Here is a 19,521-nt window from a genome sequence, read left to right as displayed (position 1 = left end):
CAATGATATGTGTGATCCTTAACCTAAAATCGGAGATCCAATTAAAATTTATTCTGAGATGCCACATAATTTACCAAGTATGGTGGTGAGAAATTAAGAGTTGTGGACCAAATGCTCATAAGGATCCAAGGGAAAACTGGAAGTCTGTTCATCTTATTGCGGACCTAATGTGATAAAAATGGCACAACAGGCATCAAATTATAGAATGCTCTATTTCTTTGTTTTGGCCTTGTGATATTGTGATTTATTATAAGAAATAAATATTTGGTCTTCAAACTGTTCCAGGAATAGAGCTAAAATCCTTGGAATTTCCTAATTGATGAGAGCAATAAAGGTGTCTTTACTTTGATCATGAGGTGACTTTTAGAAAGCCCTTAGGTAACCTAAGGGTGGGGGCTGCTTGCCAGGAGAACTAACCATGTGATTAGAAGGTTGACCTCTGGGGAGAGGAGAGGGGCTGGAGATTGAGTTGAATCAACAATGGCTGATGGTTTAATCAATCATGCCTGTCACAAAGCCTCCATAAAAACCCAAAAGGCAGGGTTCGGAGAGCTTCCGGGTTGGTGAACACGTGGAGATGTGGAGCAAGAGAGCATGGAAACTCCATGCCCTGATTCACACACCTTGCCCTATGATCTCTTCATCTGGCTATTGTAAAGGACGCATCCTTTATAATAAACTGATAAACATAAATGAATGTTTCTCTGAGTTCTGTGAGCTGCTCTACCAAATTAATTGAACCCGGTGAAAGGGTCATGGGAACTTCCAATTTATAGCCAGTATGTGAGAAGCACAGGTAACAATCTGGACTTGCAACTGGCTTCTGAAGGGGCCGGGGGGAGGGTGGGGAGTGGGTATCTTGGGGGACTGAGCCCAAAAACAGTGAGATCTGCCATCATCTCCAGGCAGCTGTGTCATCAGAATTGAATTGAGTTTAATCGCTTGGTGATGTTGGAAAACATACTGGAAGCCTTTATGTACTATCAGGGCATATAAAGTTTAGGATTTCTGACAATTTTCTACCAAAGGAAGGGAAAGTCCCTTTTCAATGGCAAAATAAAACCTAAACAACACTACATCAGTTCACCCTATTAGATTTTACTTTTTGAAATATTATTGATCTGTGAACCCCTCAAATCTGAAACCATGCAGTAGGTATAGAAAGTAGAGCAGGTGCTCACAAAACCAACAGTGGCTGCATTGGTGATCAGTTCTCACTAACGTGAGATGCAACGCTCACTTGCAGTCAAATTTGGCTTTCCAGATCCAAAGTGCTACCTTCTTGGATGTGTATAAACAACATGCCCAACTATTCTTAGCTCAGGTGACCTCTCTGGACTCACCTACCACCTGGTGGATCCATCTGTAAGATTCACTCAGGTCCTACTGTGCACGCTACTCCCTCGGCACTCTACCTTTGCCTGCTCTGGTCATGACCACCTTTTTGCCTTAATGAACACCTAGGTCTGTCTGTCTCGCCGCTGACAGTCCCAGCCTGTTGTTGTCTACATGTGACAGACTATGGAGCCAAAGATGTAGAACCACAAATTTGTGTTTTTCAACTCAAAAGCTTATAAAATAGTCATTTTCAGCCTTTCAAATTCAAATTCAGCTCTTAGGCTATTCAGTGAAAAAAACAGAGTCTATCTTCTATTCATTCATACGATAAATATTTTTTGAACACCTACTATGGCCAGACCCTGCTGGGGGGTAGATCCATCAGTGAACATTCAAACAAAGATCTCTTCCCTCATGGAGCTTTTGTTATAGTGTGTGTTGGCGGGGAGGGAGAGGAATAGACGATATAAAATAAATGCAATAAATAGGTAAATTTTATATATGTTATAAGGTTATAAGTGCTATATAAAAAAATACTGCAGGGTAAGGGTGTTGGGGCAGGGGCTACAATTTTAAACAAGGTGGATGAGTTACAAGAAATGGCACCTTTCCTTCAGGAGTTCAATAATACACAGCTCTTTGGTCCAACCCAAGTGCAAACTGTGTGAAGGCAGGAACCAAATGAGATTCATCTTTGCATCCGTACTACCTGGAACAAGGCAGAACTTTTAAAATAGCTGCTGGAAAAAAAAATGCATGTATTCTGAATTTTCCCAAAGCAATGCTACTTGTAATAAACGGCTAAGATGGATCAGACAGCTGGTCAGGAAGTGGATGTAGTATTTGACATTAACAAAACAGCATACCTTAGAATCATATCCTTTGAATTCTACCTTATGGTACCCAAAGCTATAATCCTACAACTTGTGCTCCACTAGAATTCTGTGGGGACAAGATCCCCAAGGATAATCAACATCGCCCTTCCATATTGCTCCTGCCGCAAAATAAAAATGTCCTTTGATCAGCTTCAAGTGGGAGATATGCCACCTCTTATTTTAGACCAATAGGAGAAAGATAACAAATGTAACACAGGATAAAGGTGTTAAGGATGGCAGTATCAAAGGCTATTGAGGATGGAGAGAAGACATAAATGAAATAGATTATAAAGTATAACCACCTTTATTGGGGCTATGATGCTCATGACTTCAGCTCTTCTTTCCATTAAGGCCACATGCTTCCTTGCCTCATTCAAGAATTTTTTTTCTTCTTGAGGCTTGTTACTGTGGTGGCTCTATGATTATACAAGTGTCAGCTGCTGAGTGTACAAAATAATGTCATTACAAATCATCAGTCCTTCTCTGCAGGTTTTCCTCCCTGTTGCAGCAGTGATACCCAGACGCTGACACTCAATCATGCACACATTCACTCATTCACTGAATATATATTAATGAAAGCCTACTGGGTGCCTGGCATGATCTTAAGTGCTGGGTATACAGAGGCAAAGAAGGAGAAAGCCCTTGCCCTCAGGGAGCCTATATTCAAGTGAAGTTAGACACTAAGCAGATAAACACATAATATAATGTCAGTTAACAATGAGTACTATGAAGAATGAAGCAAGGTGAGGAGACAGAAAATGAGGGAGGGTTGTCTGCAGGTGCACATGCTATTTTAAAGAAGGCAGTTGCGGTGGGCACCCTCTAAGATGGACCCCGACCTCCTGATAGTTACACCCTCGTATAACCCTTCCCCTTTGGTGTGCGCTGGACTTCCTGACTCACTTCTAACAAACAGAAAAGGGCAGCAGTGATGGGATGCCACTTTGGAGATTAGGGTATAAAAAGACTGTGGCTTCCCTCTTGAGTTCTCTCTTTCCTGGATCTCTTGCTCTCAGGGAAGCCAGATGTCACGGAATGAGGCAGTCCCATGTGAGTAAGCTTGGAAGTGAGTCATCCCCTACTCAAGTCTTGAGACGACTGCAGCCCAGATGACAGCCTGATTGCAGGCTGGTGAGAGACCCTGAGTCAGATTCATCCAGCTAAGCTCCAACCAGACTCCTGATCCACAGAAACTGTGAAAAACGTTGTTTGTTTTCAGCCGCTGTTTTAGGACAATTTGTTATGTGGCAATGGATAACTAAGACAGTCGTCAAGGATGGTCTCTCTGAATAAATGAATCAGAAAGAAAACAAGCCATGTGAAGATTTAGGGGAAGAGAATCTAGGCTCTGAACCAGGAACAGGCCAGGCATATACGAAAGAAGGGAGAAGGCCAGTATGGCAGACAGTCACAGGTGAGGACGTGGAAACATAGACAGGTACCTGTTGGTGCAAGCTAGCTTTGAGGACTCCCATGGATAATGAGACATAACCAATACTACAAAGGCCACTATTCTAACCACCACTAATTGGCTTAAACAATAACTATATAACAACAATAACAGTAACAGCTAATAGAGTATTTAAGTGCACTAAGAATTGTGTTAAGTGCTTTATTTCATTTATTCTTCACAATAACCCTATGAAGTAAGTATTATTAGCCCAATTTTACAGATAAGGGAGCTGAGGCTCAGAAAGGTTAAGGTACTCTCCACACTCACAAGTTAGGAAGTGGTGGAGCTGACATTTAAACCAAGTCCTCTGATTTCAGAGTCCTTACCCTTCACCTCTACACAATACTGTCTTGAAAGAGAAGCTGCTAGAAAGCAAGCCTCTTTCACCCTTGAAAAAGAAAAAAATAAAAGAACCCCAAAAAAACCTAAACCTCAAACTGTTGTTCAAGCCAACTAGTCCAGTCTCTGTCCGATTAGATGCTCCAGGCAGTTTGATTTTTCCTTGGAGCCCCTTTAACAGATTTGGTTGAGGCATTATCTACAATTTTTCTGAGGTTTGACCCAAGTCAGCATGGTCACACAGGTGGCTTTTCTTTTTGACATATATTAAGTGACTTGCATAACAAATATGGAATTTACTGAGGATTAGTATTATTAGATAAAATATCAATATATTCTATTTTACGCAATTTTATGCTTAGCTGACCCAGCTTGAACCCTGGCTTCCTATCAACCCTCAGCTACCTGGCACCAAACCAGGCATCCATCTGTTACGGAACTTGCTTTTCCTTCCTCCTTAGCCTTTGTCTTGAAACTTGGGGAAGATTATGAATGTTCCACCAGAATCTTAATTTCTTTGTGAGAAAAGGAAAAACACAATGTATTTATCTTTGATTTGTATCTATATTCTATTCATAGGAATGCTATTTTAAAATATCTTTCTTAAAAGCAATGGCTTTAGCAGACGGATGACCTGCCACACAGGGGTCCACAAATTTATATTATAGTGCTGCCTTGGGCTAGAGGAAACAAAAAAATAACAGAGGCTACTAAGGTTCTTTGTTTTCAAGTTTTCACCTAGAATATGAATGAAACCAGCTCGCTCGGCACAACTGATAGTATAACAAGATTAATAGTTAACACTGATAGAGAACATACTATATGGGCCAGATACTGTCCTAAGCAATCTGAATATATTATCTAATAGTTATAACATCCCTATTTGGTGAGTATTATTATTATCCTAATTTTACAGATAAAGCAATTCAGGCACAAAGAGGTCAAAGAGTTAGTCAAGGTCACATAGCTAAGAAGTGTAGAGCCAAGACCAAGACCAAGACCCAGGCAGTGTGACTCCAACAGTATAATCTGGGAACTCCTCTGCTACGCTCCCTCACCGCTGTGTAGCCTGCAAGGATGTGCAGGAGCCCGAGCACGTCAACTTCCGCTTCTAAGAAAGATCTCCTTCTCAAAAATACAAAAAAAAGCCCCCATTAAAATCAGCTCCCTTAATACACGTACATATAGGAGCCAATCTAAAACTCCTACAATATCCTACTGTTCCACAGTAACTCAATATTCTTTACTATAATTATTAGGTAAATACATTTTATAATATAAATTGATAGGCATATAAATTTAGGCACTAATAAAAAACACAATGCTGAAAGTTTATTCCTTTAAAAACGTTCATAATTTTGCTTTTTCATTGCTGAATAATCTAAATTCATCTTTTAGGAAATGCTGGGGATATTTTTATTTATCCCTGGTCTAACACTCTGCTCACATGTCACTCCTCAGAAAGGCCTTCCTTAACCACTCAGTCTCTCAGTGCCTTCTTACCCCCTTCCTTCTTTTACTTCCCATTTGCATCACTACCTTAAATTACATTCTATATTATGCATGTTTCTTTATTTTCTATCTCTGCCATTAGAAAATAAACTGCATGTGGGTCAACTTGTTCCCTGCTGTACGCCTCGTACCTAAACTCTGTCTGCACATAGTATGTGCTCAATAATATTTATGGAATGAATCAACAAATGAAATGTTCCCTTTGAGGACAGCAACTTCACGAGGGCAGACGACAGCAGCAAGAGCCAGTCAGCTCACTACCCTGACCTCCTCTGCCCACCACCAATTTTCACATCTGTAGCCCTGGATTCACATCCTTGTTAAAGACGTGAATTCTGACATGGGTGAGGGAAAGAAGTTAAAGGTGGTTGCACCCACTGACTCCTATTAGCAAGACAGGTTGGGGAGGAGAGGAGATGTAAATGCTGCCATACTGGTTTTGGTTGTGAGGGAGTGGTAGGAAAACAAAGGGGTAAAAGACATGGATATGGGGCCATTTTCGACCCTTCTCTCACCTTTACCCCTACATAGAATCTGTCTCTGAGTATTTTAATTCTTTTTATCAGTTTTTTTGTATTTATCCTTTTACCTCCACTCCTACAACTACACCCTCCTTACACTATACCTGGACTGTTACAAATGCCCCCTAACTCATGGCTGCCTTCCAATGTTTCCTTCCACTCATCCATTCCGCATAGGCATGAGACAAAAAAACTTGTGGCATTCCCTAGCTCAAGAATCTTTAATGGCTCCTTTACACTGCGAAAGAGGAAACCATTTATCCTGGAACACTGTATTAATTTTACAAGTTGGCCAACTTCAATACTCCACAAGTTACCGGAGGGCAGACTGTGTCTGTCTTGTTTGCTGTCTCCAGTGCCTAGGACAGTGGCTGGCAAGAGCCAGTGCTCAGGGAACAGTCATTGCCTCAATAGTGTCTCACTCATTCCACTCTGTGTTCAGTACAATATTCTACCCTGCATATTATGGCATTTCATCATAAATATGATGTTTCTTTCTCATGTGTACAAATCTTGTCTGCCCTCTCCAAACCACATAAGGTTTTTTAGGACAGACTCACATTATACCCTTTTATCTCCACCATTTCTCAGGACTGTGTCACCACTAGGTACCTATTTGCTATATACAGAACCAATAATCCAAGTTTGCAAAGAATTTCATTATGAAAAAAAATACAGATCACACAGTAACTGTACTGGGAAAATTTATACAGTTTCAAATAGTGAAAGAAAAACCAACATTAAGAATTTGAGCAGGGGGCTGGCTCCGTGGCCGAGTGGTTAAGTTCACGTGCTCCGCTGCGGCGGCCCAGGGTTCGGATCCTGGGCGCGGACATGGCACCGCTCATCAGGCCACGCTGAGGTGGCGTCCCACATCCCACAACTAGAAGGACCGGCAACTAAGATATACAACTGTGTAGAGGGGGGTTGGGGGAGATAAAGCAGGAAAAAAAAAAAAAAACATTGGCAACAGTTGTTAGCCCAGGTGCCAATCCTTAAAAGAAAAAAAAAAAGAGGAAGATTGGAAACAGTTGTTAGCCCAGGTGCCAATCTTAAAAAAAAAAAAAAAAAACTCAAGAGGAGAAGGAAAGAATATTAAAAAAAAGAAAAAAAAAAGAATTTGAGCATAGGGACCGGCCCCGTGGCGTAGTGGTTAAGTCTGGCATGCTTCACTCCAGCAGCCCAGGTTCTGGCAGAGATGTTACCTCAGGGCCAACATCCCTCACCAAAAAAAAAAAAATGTGAGCACAAAAGGGCTGGATTTGGGGTCTTCATAAGTATTTGAAAGCAGATTGGTGAATTTGGGTAAACTTCCTAGGAGCCCAGTTTGAGCAATATTACAAAGATTGTCTCTTTTAAGTATGCTAACCAAAAAAGATGACTTTTGTCTAGTGATCTGGAGATTATCTACAATCTTAATAACATGTTTAAGGGAAACAAAAAGAAAGGTGGGGAATGGTGCGCCAGAGAACTTGATATGCTTCCCTGTTTCTCAAAATGCAAGACACTCTTCGGGTCTGAATGGTGCTGAATGGACCACTTTTTATGTAGACACCTTTTGATTGCTGGAGCTATTGTAAGCACCTGTGTCTTATACCAATTAGTTAGAGCACTTACATGTTACAGCTATACACAATTTATAAATAGTTTGTAAAGTGCTTTGAAAATGGAAAGCGCTAGCCAAGTACTCAAATTATTATATATTAAAAGCCTTTGGTATATAATCATTTTATTTAATAACTGTCTCTTTAGAAGGCATAGTACTTTATAGCTGAACAGAATTCCTGATCTTGAAGCATTAATATTAGAGTGAAATGCCATTAGAAAGCAAATCAGAAATACTGATCAGTTTTTTCAGTTTATATAAATATGATTCATATCTATCTCCTTCATCCTTCCCTTAGATTCCTACAAATTTCATGCAAAGATTCCTTCCACATACATGTGACTCTGTTATCCTGCCTGCCCTGCCCTCAGTTTTTTCCTTTCACCCATCTGCCTTCTGAAGGTGGTTGGTTTGAACCTGTGAGTTTATGGCTACCCTAAACAGATTCAAGACAGCACGCCACATGATCAGTGGTGACAAAACCTTTTAGGAGCAATAAAGCCATGAGATGCAGTGGGTGGTCACCAGTGGGTGCATTTCCCATATGTACTGTTATTAATTACTTTCATTCTACACCTCTATGTCCACTAATCGAAATTTGCTTTCATCTCCTGACAGGTCTTGGCTCAGAGGTATTCAACTCCATTAAATAATCTTGTTTACTATGCTCATAGGAATACTCATAGGCAAACTTTTAGAAGAGGCAAAGAAGTTTTTGATCCTTTCCTCCTATCCCTTTAGGGCCTCCTTAGATCTTCAAATGCTAATTTCACTACGCTGACACTGGTTTTCTAGAATCTCTACCACCCTAGGAGAATAGTCCCTATGCTTACCCCATGACTTTGATCTTCCTCATCCTCGCTCCCACTTAAATTTAGCTCTCCAGTGCCCTACAGTATATTTTCTTTATTGGAAAACTCAAACTAAGCCACTCTCTTGTACAATGAGTGTTAATGTTTAGTCTTCTTAGGCACTAAACTAACGCTGCCCACTGCCAAATGACCTCCCTGTTTAACTCCAGTTGACATTTCTCCATCCTCATGTGACTCATTCAACATCACTCCCCCCTTTGAAAGCCTTGGCTTCCATAACTTGACTTCCTACAGACTTTCTTACCACCTCACTGGTTGTTCCTTTTTTACCCACCAGTTAAATATGGAGCTTGCCTACAGCTTGTTCTTGGGCCCACTTCTTTGTCACACCTCAGTTTTTATGGATTTACATCTTTATGGCAAGAGCTCACAAAGCTTATCTCTAGCTTAAATCTCATTCATGGCCTCCAACTCATATAGCTACTGTCCACTACGTTCAAATTGGAACTTTTTTCACCTTCTCCACCTCCCAATCTATTTTCCCCTTTAAGCTTCCCATTTCAGTAATTTGGCCCCCAACCTAGGTAGGAGTCATCTTTCTGTTTCCTCAGCTTCCAATTCCTGGCATCTATCAATTCTGTACCAGTTTGGTTCTAAAATCTATCTCAAGTCCACCTTCTTTTCTCCATCACAAGCTTACTGCCCTTCCAGACAGCGTCAACTCTTACAGTTTCTCTGTTTCTGTTCTGGGCACGCTATAATCCATTCCCCCAAACTGTAATCAAATTATTCAGATGTCATTCCCATTGTACTTAAAATCCTAACTCCTTACCACCCCAGCTCTTCTTCCCATCAAACCCATAGGATAGGCCCTTGTCCCCCTTGCTTACCACGTTACAGACATACATATCTTCTTTCAATTCCCTTAATTCCTCAAAATACTAGATTTCTGCTTCAGGATCTTTGCACATGCTATTCCCCCAGAATGATTTCTCTCTCCTTTTGGCATAGCTAGCTCCTTCTCTTCCTGTCACCTCTGGAGGAACTTCCTTGACTTCCATACCCAAAGCAGATTTCTCTTTCATGTTTTCTCTCTTGATCCTGTAATTGTTTTTTTCACAGAATTACAACTTTAAAAAAAATTTCACTCCCATTACAATGTATGCTCCATGTGAACAAGACCTGGGTCTCATCTACTAGCATATCTATTTCAGGGCCTGGTATATACTAAGTGCTCAATAAATAGTGAAATACATTTATCTAAAGAGTTGACTGAATGTAGGAAATGTGGGTTCTATGGCAAGCTAATAGAAGACGTCTGATTTCAGTGACTAAAAGGCTACATGCCCTAACTACCTATGGATTCATCTAGTATTTACTAATCATCCAGTGCCTGTCAGGCATGGTGCTGCAAGTTAGTATAGTGGGTACACAACATAAGCACTAACAATAGCATAGTAAATCCAAGACCAGGAAACAGAGCATAATGAAAGCACATACAAGTACCCAAACTAGGGTAGAAGTCTGACATATAAGTTCTTACCTAGACTAGAGTATGGCAGGAGGAAGACTGTTCCAGGAAGAAATAAACAAAGGCCCCAAAGCACAGAGCACTTGGGGGTGGGGTGCTCAGGTTCAAAGGCCGACAGATATTAGGGTGAATTAGGAGTCAAGTTGGGGTAGAACAGGTATGAAAGACAGCTGAAGAGGTAAATAGGACAGCTCTTAGATGTGATTCACCAATATTTTAAGTTTTCCAAAAAAATCATTTTCCCCACATGGAATTTTCCTTTCCCCTTTCCTTACTTTTTCTCAAATACTGCTTTTTTTGTGTAACCCTGGGCTATACTTAGATATCTACCTAAGGACTGAAAATGTTATCTGGTCTTCCCAGTTTTCTCCTACTTAAATATTAAATATTTTATTAGTGTCCTGAAATTAAAGCAGTAAACTAGTATCTATTCTGTAAATGCTACCACAAAAATGGAGCCTGATTCCACCAAAAACTCTATGTGAAACCAGAATTCTCACAATTCTTTCAAATTATTCCCTACCCTTGCCCAATCTACCACTCATAGCACAGGATGTGATTCTCCCAGGAATTACTAGAAAATATCCAGCAAGAAGCCAAGTCCTCCCACCACTCCCAGCTTTGTTTCCGTCTTCCCTTTTTTTAAACCAACCACAGTCTATCTGGGGTCATGCTCTATTGCATCTCTCCCTCTCCCCCAATTACAGCCACGAATGCATATTCCTTCTAATTCCCTTGATCAAAGTCCTTGTCGAGGCCCCTCATTTTCTCATAGTTTCCTTTCAATGGTGGTTCAATTAAAAGAAAGAAAGAAGAAAAAAACCCGAAACAGTCAACCTTGAGGACCAAGGAACAGAAACCACTCAAATTAGTTTAAATAAAAGAGGGAATTTATTAGAAGAATACAAAGGTTCTTGCAGGGATTCCATCAGCAGTAACAGATCAATAGCTAGAAGCACAACTTTCTGAAGGACAGATCATGATGTAATCACAAACTTCTACTTTTGAGTTTTGCATGATCACGAGGAGAATATCCTAGAGGTCAGTCCTCCCTGCAGCGTGCATAAGCGACTAGAATGTGGGTTTATTTCTGCTTTGCTTTTTGATCCTTATATTCCTTTATGCTGGCCTCAAACTTGTCAAGCACATGTTGGCAGACATTCATGAGCTCATTCAGGCCTCTCTGAAACGGCTCAACAGCTGGAAGAGTACCTCGAGTCTGAATGCGTAAATTAATTTTGCTCTCTGAAGGATGGGTTGTAGTATAACCACAAAATTCCACTTCCGGGTTCTTCATGATCATGTAACGAAGAGAATTTCCTAGGGTATGGTCCTCCTCGTGCAATACAAATGTCACACAGTGTCTATCTGTTCCAGCTGCCTGGACCATTTCCAGGGCTGTCTTCCTTTCGCCTTCAGCCATTGAGGTCTTCAATCCAGATATTTTTCTACACACATATTTTTTATAAAAATGAGATCATACTGAACATGGTTTTGTTAACTAGCTTTTTTTAATTTACTATTTCACAACTGCAACACATTATTACTCTAATGCACTTCAAATACAGAGAACTATTAGCATTAGCCCCTTATTTTCCTGCCTCCACACAGTCTACCAACAATATTTAATTTATTGCCTCCAGTTTCTCCCTACTCCATTTGACCGTCCACATGGCCACAAGGGGAGTCTCCTTAAAACACAAACTTAAATGTTTGCTAAAATATTCTTTTGGTAGAGTCATAAGAAAGAGAGAGGATTAGAATAGGGTGGGTCCCACTAGAGGACGAAAAGGGACTTGAGAGACATATAAAAACATTGATTATTATAAAAATAGTACAGATTATCAATATGCAGGCCCACTACGGCTTCCATTTGCAGGAGGTAAGGAAACTAGAACGGAAAGTCTACGAAGAGTCAATCCAGCAGGAGGGAGAAAGATCTCAGCGCACAGAGCGGCTTCATTAGCAGTCTGCACAGAGGAGGCACTTGGGCCGCAGTTACAGGGAATTAGGCCCGACTGAGCACACCGATGCCACCACTCAGGGAACAGCGGCCTGGTGCGTAATTTTACACTTTAGCTTTATTTACTCTTGCTGTTCTAACTGGGAGTGGGCAACGTGGGGACTTAAACTCTGGTCTCACAACTTGTCGTCCCTCCGTGGTATCTCGTGTACTGAGCGTCTGTATTCCAACACATCCACGTCTCCTCCCCTCTCTTCCCAGTCGGGGCCCCTCTCCCCGCCCAGGCGCCCACTTCTCTCTCCCCCACTGCCCTCCCAGCCAGGCCCTCGCCAGCCAGGCCGCGCCGCGGAGGCGGAGGCCTCGGCCGGCCGCAGGCCCCTCGGCCACCGGCTCCCGGTGCAGGGCGCGGCCCGCTCCTCCCGCCCGCCTCCTCGGCCGTTACCTCTCCAGCTCCTGGTCCTCTTCCATCGCGGGGGGGCGGCTTCCGGGATCCTCAGGTGGTGCTGGCGGACCGGAGGCTCTGCCCCATATCACGAAACGTGCGGGCAAAGCAGGAAGGAAGGAACAACCGACGGAAGGAGCCGCGGACGGAAGGACGGGGGAGGAGCCGCAGCGGCGCGGCGAGGCCCAGCCACTGGGCGGGGCGGGGCGGCTCCACCCGAGGCCCCGCCCACAGGCCCCGCCCCTGGCGCGAGGAGGGCGGGGCGAGGCCCGAGCCGCTCACCTGGCGCTCCGGCAGCAGGGCCGCCCGCAGAGCTAGCGGGGAGAGGCGGGCCCGGGCTCCCGCCGCACCCCGAGGCTGAGGCGCGCCTGTGGGCGCCCTAGCTCAGCCCTCGGCACCTTGCCCCAGGTGATGGCGAAGGGGGCGGGGCCTCACCTGCCGACCCCAAATCACCTTCCTTCTTGGGGCCGGATTCAGGTCTCTTTCAGACTTGCTGTTAGACCCGTGGGGAATGGTGTTACTGCCAGGCGGGACTCCAACCCTGGAGGGGGCTTTCATGGGACAATAGGCTTAAACTATAGTTGATCAATACACCTTGATGAATTTCACAACAGAATAGGATGGTTTGAGCCGGTATTGGTCTCATCCGGGGTCTTGCAGCTAGCTGCACATTTCAACTGGGTCAAAGGACAAGCGTTTGTCTTTACCTTTTGGGGGAGGAGTGAGAGTTTGGAAGGAGGCTGTTTTTCCCTCCATCCTTTTCTCCCAGGATCTTTTCTACTCCCGAAGTACGTCCTCCCTCGCTTTGGACTTCCTCTTCCCCTTACGCTTTCGGCTTCTTCAACCTCCTCACCTGCGGAACCTCGCGCTCACCTTTGTTCCCAGGTGCCGCTGCCCCCGCCTCGGCAACCTTTCACCACCCAGACTCGCCCTCCGCCCTCTTTCCTTCTTGCTCCTCCATACTGCTCCTCTCTCCGTCCCCTCAGGTGTTCTTTGCTAATAACCCCTCTCCCTTCCTCGCTCTCCAGCTCCCCTCGCCTCCCGCACCCAGTCAGCCCCTGTCCCTACCACCCCACTCCGGCTGTCCTCTCGCCCAACACACCTACACTTCTGCTTTCCTCCGCCACCTGTTCTCCTTCCACCCCGCCTCCCCTGATGTTCACTGCCTCCCCTAGCTGTTCCACTCTCTTCGCGGGGGTCGGCGGTGAGCGTAGACACTTCTCGAGCGTGTCTTCTGCGGGGAAATCAGGCGAGCGGCGGCGACACCCGGGAGAGGGTGGGGGAGGGCAGGCGGCGAGAGGCGGAGTGGGCTCACTCTAACCCGGGAGTGACGGCCCGTCCTGGCCCGCCCGCTGAGCGCCCGGATAGGCGGAGCCGCCCTCTGGCCCGCCCATTTCCCGCCCTGTGCTGCCGCCTATTGGCCCAGGTGCGTGTCGGGTTGGGCGGCTGGGCCCCGGCGCTCGCCCCCGGGAAGGCAGCAGGGGCGGTTGAGAAGTGAAGTCTTGGCCAGAGTTTGCTTCTTGCCAGGAAATCCGCGGCGGCGGCGGCTAGTCCTTGCGGATCGGAGGCCGGCCCGCTCCGGGCTCCCACGGCGGGCCGCAGCTAGCCGAGCTGCGCCGGGCGGCGGCGCCGGGAGCCGGGCGCGCCCCGGGCGGCCGCGCTCTCCCGGTGAGTAACTTTGCCCTGCCCGCCGCGCTGCGCGCCCGCTCGCCGGCGCCGCCTCAGGTGCGGGCGTCGGTGGGGTGTGGGGCAGCGCCGCGCCCGGGGCGGCGGCCCGAGCGGCGCCCCCGCCGTCCTCCGCGGCTCTCCTCCTCGCACGCTGGGCTGCGGGGAACGTGGACCTGGGTGGGTGCTGGCCGCGCCGGCCCGGGCAGGAAGGGACGGGCTGCCCTGCGCCCGGTGCTCGCCGCCCGGCAGGCGCCCGGAGAGGCGGGCGGCCCCTGGCTGTTCCCACTTGGTGGTTCCGGCCACTGTGTCGCTGATCTTTGCGTCGTTTGCTTTTTTAAGGAGGGGAGAGGTGGGGATGAGTTTCCTGTGTGTCTCTTGTCGTGAGTGAGAGAGTCACCAGCTGCCTTCCATCGGATCTTGTGCCCCTGGAAATGAAGAGGAGAGATCGTCCCTCCTTGCCAGCCTGTTGCCTAGGAATTCTCACCTTTCCCTTTAGGCTGGAGAGGGTGGGAGAGAGATTTCACATCTTCAAGGGGGTAATTTCAAAATATGGACCCTGATTCGGAAGCGGTTGCTCACAAAGCACCATTCAGGAAATAGATCGCTCGGTTTTCAAAGCTTTATGCCATGTTTTAGACGAAGGACTTTTGACTTTTATGTAGTGTTTTTTCTGATATTTCAATTTACATTTAAGGTTACTAGTCAAGACGTTCGTATCTGCCAGGAGCTACCGTACATTCATGCATGGGCTTAACTGTATAGATGTTTCTTTTTAAATCACAGAAGACAGACACGAAGTTGAGTAAAAAGCAGTGGCACTTCTGGAGGAGGAAACAGTTGTGAGCTCCAGTTTATTGGAACTGCCTTCACTTGAAGAATTTCACATTCTTGCAGCAGCAGTACTTATTTGTAAATTGGCCTTCGTCCCAGGACAGATTTTGATTTTTTTTTCTTGCATATACTGTGACGCAGCACTGAAGAAGTTGGATCTCAGATCAATTTTATTCACTTTGATAGATTTGATTCTTATCCCCACAGCCCTTTGGAAAGTGGACTTTGATCTAGTATCCTTTTGGGCCTGTCAAAGCTTTGTTGAGCCATGAATAACAAAGTTTTGCCTTTTTAGCTTATCCAAGTCTCCCACGTGATTTTTTTCCCATAGGGGTAAAATGTAGGCCAAATCGGAACCAAAGTAGAATAACACTACTTTTAATTTGGTCCACTTGTGTGTTAACATTCCTATTCTGTATCTTGTTCCTTTTCTTTTCTCATCAAGTTAGAAGTTTTTCATTATTTATTCAGCAAGTGATAGAATGTCTACTGCATGCCAAGCACTGATGGCAGGGGTCAGCCCTTGCCCTGAAGTTGCTCGAAGTCTTACTGGGAAGCTGATCCATACCTCTGTTCGTCTAGCTCCCTCAAAGAAATTTGAGCAAAGTGCTGTGGGAACTTAACAGAGAGAGCATTTCTGCCTGGAGTTTGTTAGAGGAGGCCTCACATAGGCACTCACTCTTCAAATTGGTGTGGGATTTTCCAGGTACATTCTAGACAAAGAGACTAACATAGAGGTTGTTGCATCTTGAGATCTGCATATAGTTACTCTGGCTGAAGGACACAGTGTGTGGGGTTGGAGCGGTAGTCAGGGGCTGGTGTGGTATTCATTTCAGAGCACTTAGCACTCTGCCTTGCTTCTAGTAGGCACTCAAATATTTATTGAACTGACTTAAAGAGAAACATAAGGGTTTTGTATGCCAAGTTAAGAGAATGTTGTGATATTATTTGCATTCCAGAGGGATATTTGTGACAGTCTGGAGGGTGATGGGGGGTCCAGATGGGAGGTAGGGAGACAAAGTAAGAGCTTTGGTATTATAGGGGTTAAGTGCTCAGGCTTCTCGATTCACACTTTCTGAGTTTGAATCTGGCTCCATCACTTATTATATAACCTCTTTCTTCCTTGGGTTTTTCATTTCATAGGGTTTGGGGGATAAAACTTGAAAAAAACAGGTATGTTACTTAGAATAGTGCTTGTTGCATAGTAAGGCCTTGGTAGATACTAGTTCTCTGTGAAGGCAGTGGAAGTAGTGATGATGTGGCCTTTAGGAGGTATAATAGATTGGACTAGGTAAGTGACTAGATATGATTAAGGAGAGAGGGATAATGCTTAGGTTTTTTGACTTGAGGCATTGGAGTGTACTGGTTAAGCTGGCTGTGGAGTTAGAATAGGGGTTGAATTCCATCACTTACCCTTAGAATTACTGTCCTGACTGAGCTTTGGTTTTCTAACATTTGGGATATGATCATAGTACCTGTCTAGTTGGGTTTGAGGATCAAATGAAATCACGAATGTAATGCCCTTGGCGGAGTACCTAGCACATTACAAGTGCTCAGTAAATATTAGCTGTTCCTTTAGTGATGATAACGTTAATGAGCTAGTGGGATGTTGGAAGATATGAGAAGGGCAGTTAAAAATGAGGAGTAGGAAAAGGAAGATAATTCGTTTTGGAGCAACCCAATGAGGTGCTAGTGGATAGTTGAGGTGTCTGTGGTGAAATTGGATAGATGTGTCCCACAGGAGCTAGGACAGAATGGAAAACAAAAAAAAGGGTTCACATAAAGCCTTTGTGAGTGTAGTAAACTTGATGGAAGATTTGGGGAAAGGGTAGGCAGAAGAGATGTTTACACTGTAGCAGGCCAGGAGTGTCGATGTTGAATATTGGGCATCCCCATCCTTAAAATGCATTTTGGCTACCATCACAGGGAACTGCAGGCCTGGATAATCTCATTGGCCCTTCTCCCTTTCCTCTTTCTCTCCTTTCTGGTTGCCTCCAAAAATTCAAATCTTTTTTGTTTGGCTATGCAGAACCATTTAACTTTTCCCTGCTTGTAGGACTAAAATTCACTCCAGGCCCACCTTCTTATATCAAAATCCAGCAAAGTTTCTAGAAGAATCAAAGGTCTCATTTCATGGATTCCACTCTACTTAGAAAGCAGTGTTGGTTGAAAATATTTATATGTGTATGTGTATCTATATAATTCAACATGCAAGACAAATGTGTATTTATGTGTGTATATATGTATCTTGCATGTAGAATTATAGTTGTAGAAGACTTGGCCAGGCCTAAAATGACCCTGTTACAGGGCCTGGGAGGTTTACAGAATAAATCCCCTTTAGCTTTCCTCTCATATGTTTCTTTTCCTCAGAAAGTACAAAAACAGTTGAAAAATCTGTGGTTATATAAGTTTTTTGGTTGATTGGAATTAGAATAAATGGCTGTTTTGTGTATTAGCCTAATGAGAAGTTATTAAGAGGAATTTTTTAAAAAGCAAGTGCCCATAATATACATGATGATAAATTGTCCTCTCGTTAGTATCCTTTTAAAGGGGCAGGTATTGTAGGTTGCATACTTTATGTGCTTCGTAAGAGCAGAGACCATATCTATTTTGCTCACTGAAGAATCCCCAAGTACTTCAAACTGTAAATGTTAATGTATGCATGAGTGAATGAATGAGATCTGTTGGCTTTCATCCTTGGCCCACAGACTTCTCCAAATCTTTGGAACAGTCATTAGTCAGAGGGAAAACAAGAGACAGTTGAGTCAGCAAGGAAGCTTAAAGTGATGATGTACCTATAGGAAGATATAGGAACTATAACAGAATTTATGGCTGTTATGATTCAGTGATTTTAGTGCCAACTGCTATAATTATTTGCGTGATTCCCTCCTTTTCATATTTTACTGTGATGGTTGTGGGGTGTGGCTGGGAGAAACAGGCTTAGTGTAGGGGTGTTGCTTTGTTCCTGGGTAAACTGACAACAGCTGCATCATAACTGTCCTCCCCTGCTTATTAGCAAAACTCCAGAGCACAGTCTCTGAAGTCTTGATAAGAAAAGCTGAAAAGACAGGAGCAGAAGTGTTGTGTGCAGAGAGGGTTTAAGCATAGTTGACACCTTTATCTTTCCAGCCTCAAGATTGAGGACTATTACTTCTTTTGTTTGTTTGTTTGTTGGTGAGAAAGATTGGCCCTGAGCTCACATCTGTAGCTAGTCTTCCTCTTTTTGCTTGAGGAAGATTGGTGCTGAGCTGGCATCCATGCCAGTCTTCCTCTGCTTTGGGACACCAGCACAGCATGGCTTGATGAGCAGTGTGTAGGTCCGCACCCGAGATCTGAACACACAAACCCAGACTGCTAAAGTGGAGCATGTGAACTTAACCACTATGCAACCGGGTCAGCCCCAGGACTATTACTTCTGACAATCAGGATCCCTCAGTGGAGAAATTATGTGGGGGAACAATTATTTTTTCTCAAAATTGGACTGGGTAAGAGAGGTGAGAAATAGAAACAAACGCATAAAATAGGCAAGTAAAACTATAACTATACACAATATATATGCAAGTATACTATAGTATGTGTAGTATATGTATGTGTTTATGTATGTAAGTATACTATAAACAATCATGTGCCCACTTAAAAAGCATACCACTTTCATGGGTAAAACAAAGGAGATTTTTTTTTAATCAAAAGAGTAATCTTAGAGTTCTTTTAAATAACAGATTGCCCCAAAGTGTGTAATAGGGCCCATAGTAAAAAAATGTTTATAACTAAGTTATGAGGACCTGTATCTAATGTAAAAATAGGTGTACTTGGCTGTGATAAAGCTTCCAAAGGCTCTGTCAGCTATTACTTTGTTTTATAGATAAAGTAAAGCAAGTCTGGGCAATATTTATACCTCTCTACCCACCCCCCCCCCCAGATATTAGGATTTTGGCTTCCAATCTTAAAAATTAATCCTTTATCAGAATTCTCATACTGTTCAGTTAAACTTCATAAATAATTACTGAACAAATAAATCGGAGTCGTTCACTTTTATCTTACTTATTTCATTGTTTTCTTGTGACTTTTCTTCGACGTGATTTTAATGTTTGGGCTTTGACTTTCAGTTTAATCATACTCAGCTAGTAACTGAGCACACATGATGTGATCAGCGCTGGCCTGCGTGGAACTCCGAGTTGTCTTTGCCCTTGCAGAACTTAAAATCTTAAAACACATTCAGTCACCGAGTTAGCCTTTCAAAGCAGGGTGACTAACGCCTCAACTTCCAGGACCTTGGCTCCTCAACTCCAGTGACCTTCACTTCTGCTGGATTTTAACATTCCCCAAGCTTTCTACATTGGAAACCTTAAATTTATACATCCTGTTCTCTGACCACAGCCTCCTGTCCTCTCCTTCAGCTCCCTCCCACCCACACTTTATATTACAGTGCCCTTCCTCTCGACAGAGACAGTTTGCCAATCCCTTTATTTCATCCCACCTTCCGTCCCCTGTTGTATTAACATCTGTTGGCCTTGAGGTCTTTCCTGTCCGCTTTGGAATCCATCGTTAAGCATCTGGAATATGCTTTCACTGGCACCTTTGCCTCTCTTGAGCTTGTTTTGTGCTGTGCCTGCCAGGGAGTGTCCCTGTT

The 19,521-nt window shown here is 44.0% G+C and overlaps 2 protein-coding genes across 4 annotated transcripts in view; one reads left to right on the top strand and one right to left on the bottom strand.

The window, feature by feature from the left end:
- Nucleotides 1–13,245, bottom strand: part of POLR1D (RNA polymerase I and III subunit D) — a 43,148-nt gene extending 29,903 nt beyond the window's left edge. The window contains exon 1 of one of the 2 annotated variants that reach the window (XM_070240195.1): nucleotides 13,100–13,245. Coding sequence is in view for 1 of the 2 variants with exons in the window: in XM_023621444.2 (XP_023477212.1) it covers nucleotides 12,393–12,418 (26 nt within the window). In the remaining variant the exon portion in view is untranslated. Of the gene's footprint in view, nucleotides 1–12,392; nucleotides 12,619–13,099 lie in introns of those variants that run through there. The other variant, XM_023621444.2, reaches the window with a different exon arrangement.
- A 561-nt stretch (nucleotides 13,246–13,806) lies between these two features.
- LNX2 (ligand of numb-protein X 2) overlaps nucleotides 13,807–19,521 on the top strand; it is a 77,692-nt gene continuing 71,977 nt past the window's right edge. The window contains exon 1 of one of the 2 annotated variants that reach the window (XM_023621442.2): nucleotides 13,807–14,060. The gene's annotated coding sequence lies outside the window, so the exon portion shown is untranslated. The remainder of the gene's footprint in view (nucleotides 14,061–19,521) is intronic. The other variant, XM_023621441.2, reaches the window with a different exon arrangement.

This window comes from Equus caballus, chromosome 17 (genome assembly GCF_041296265.1).
Source record: "Equus caballus isolate H_3958 breed thoroughbred chromosome 17, TB-T2T, whole genome shotgun sequence".
In the NCBI taxonomy this organism is placed as follows: domain Eukaryota; kingdom Metazoa; phylum Chordata; class Mammalia; order Perissodactyla; family Equidae; genus Equus; species Equus caballus.
The sequence above is the reverse complement of the archived record's forward strand: the minus strand, read 5'-3'. Positions and strand labels throughout refer to the sequence as shown.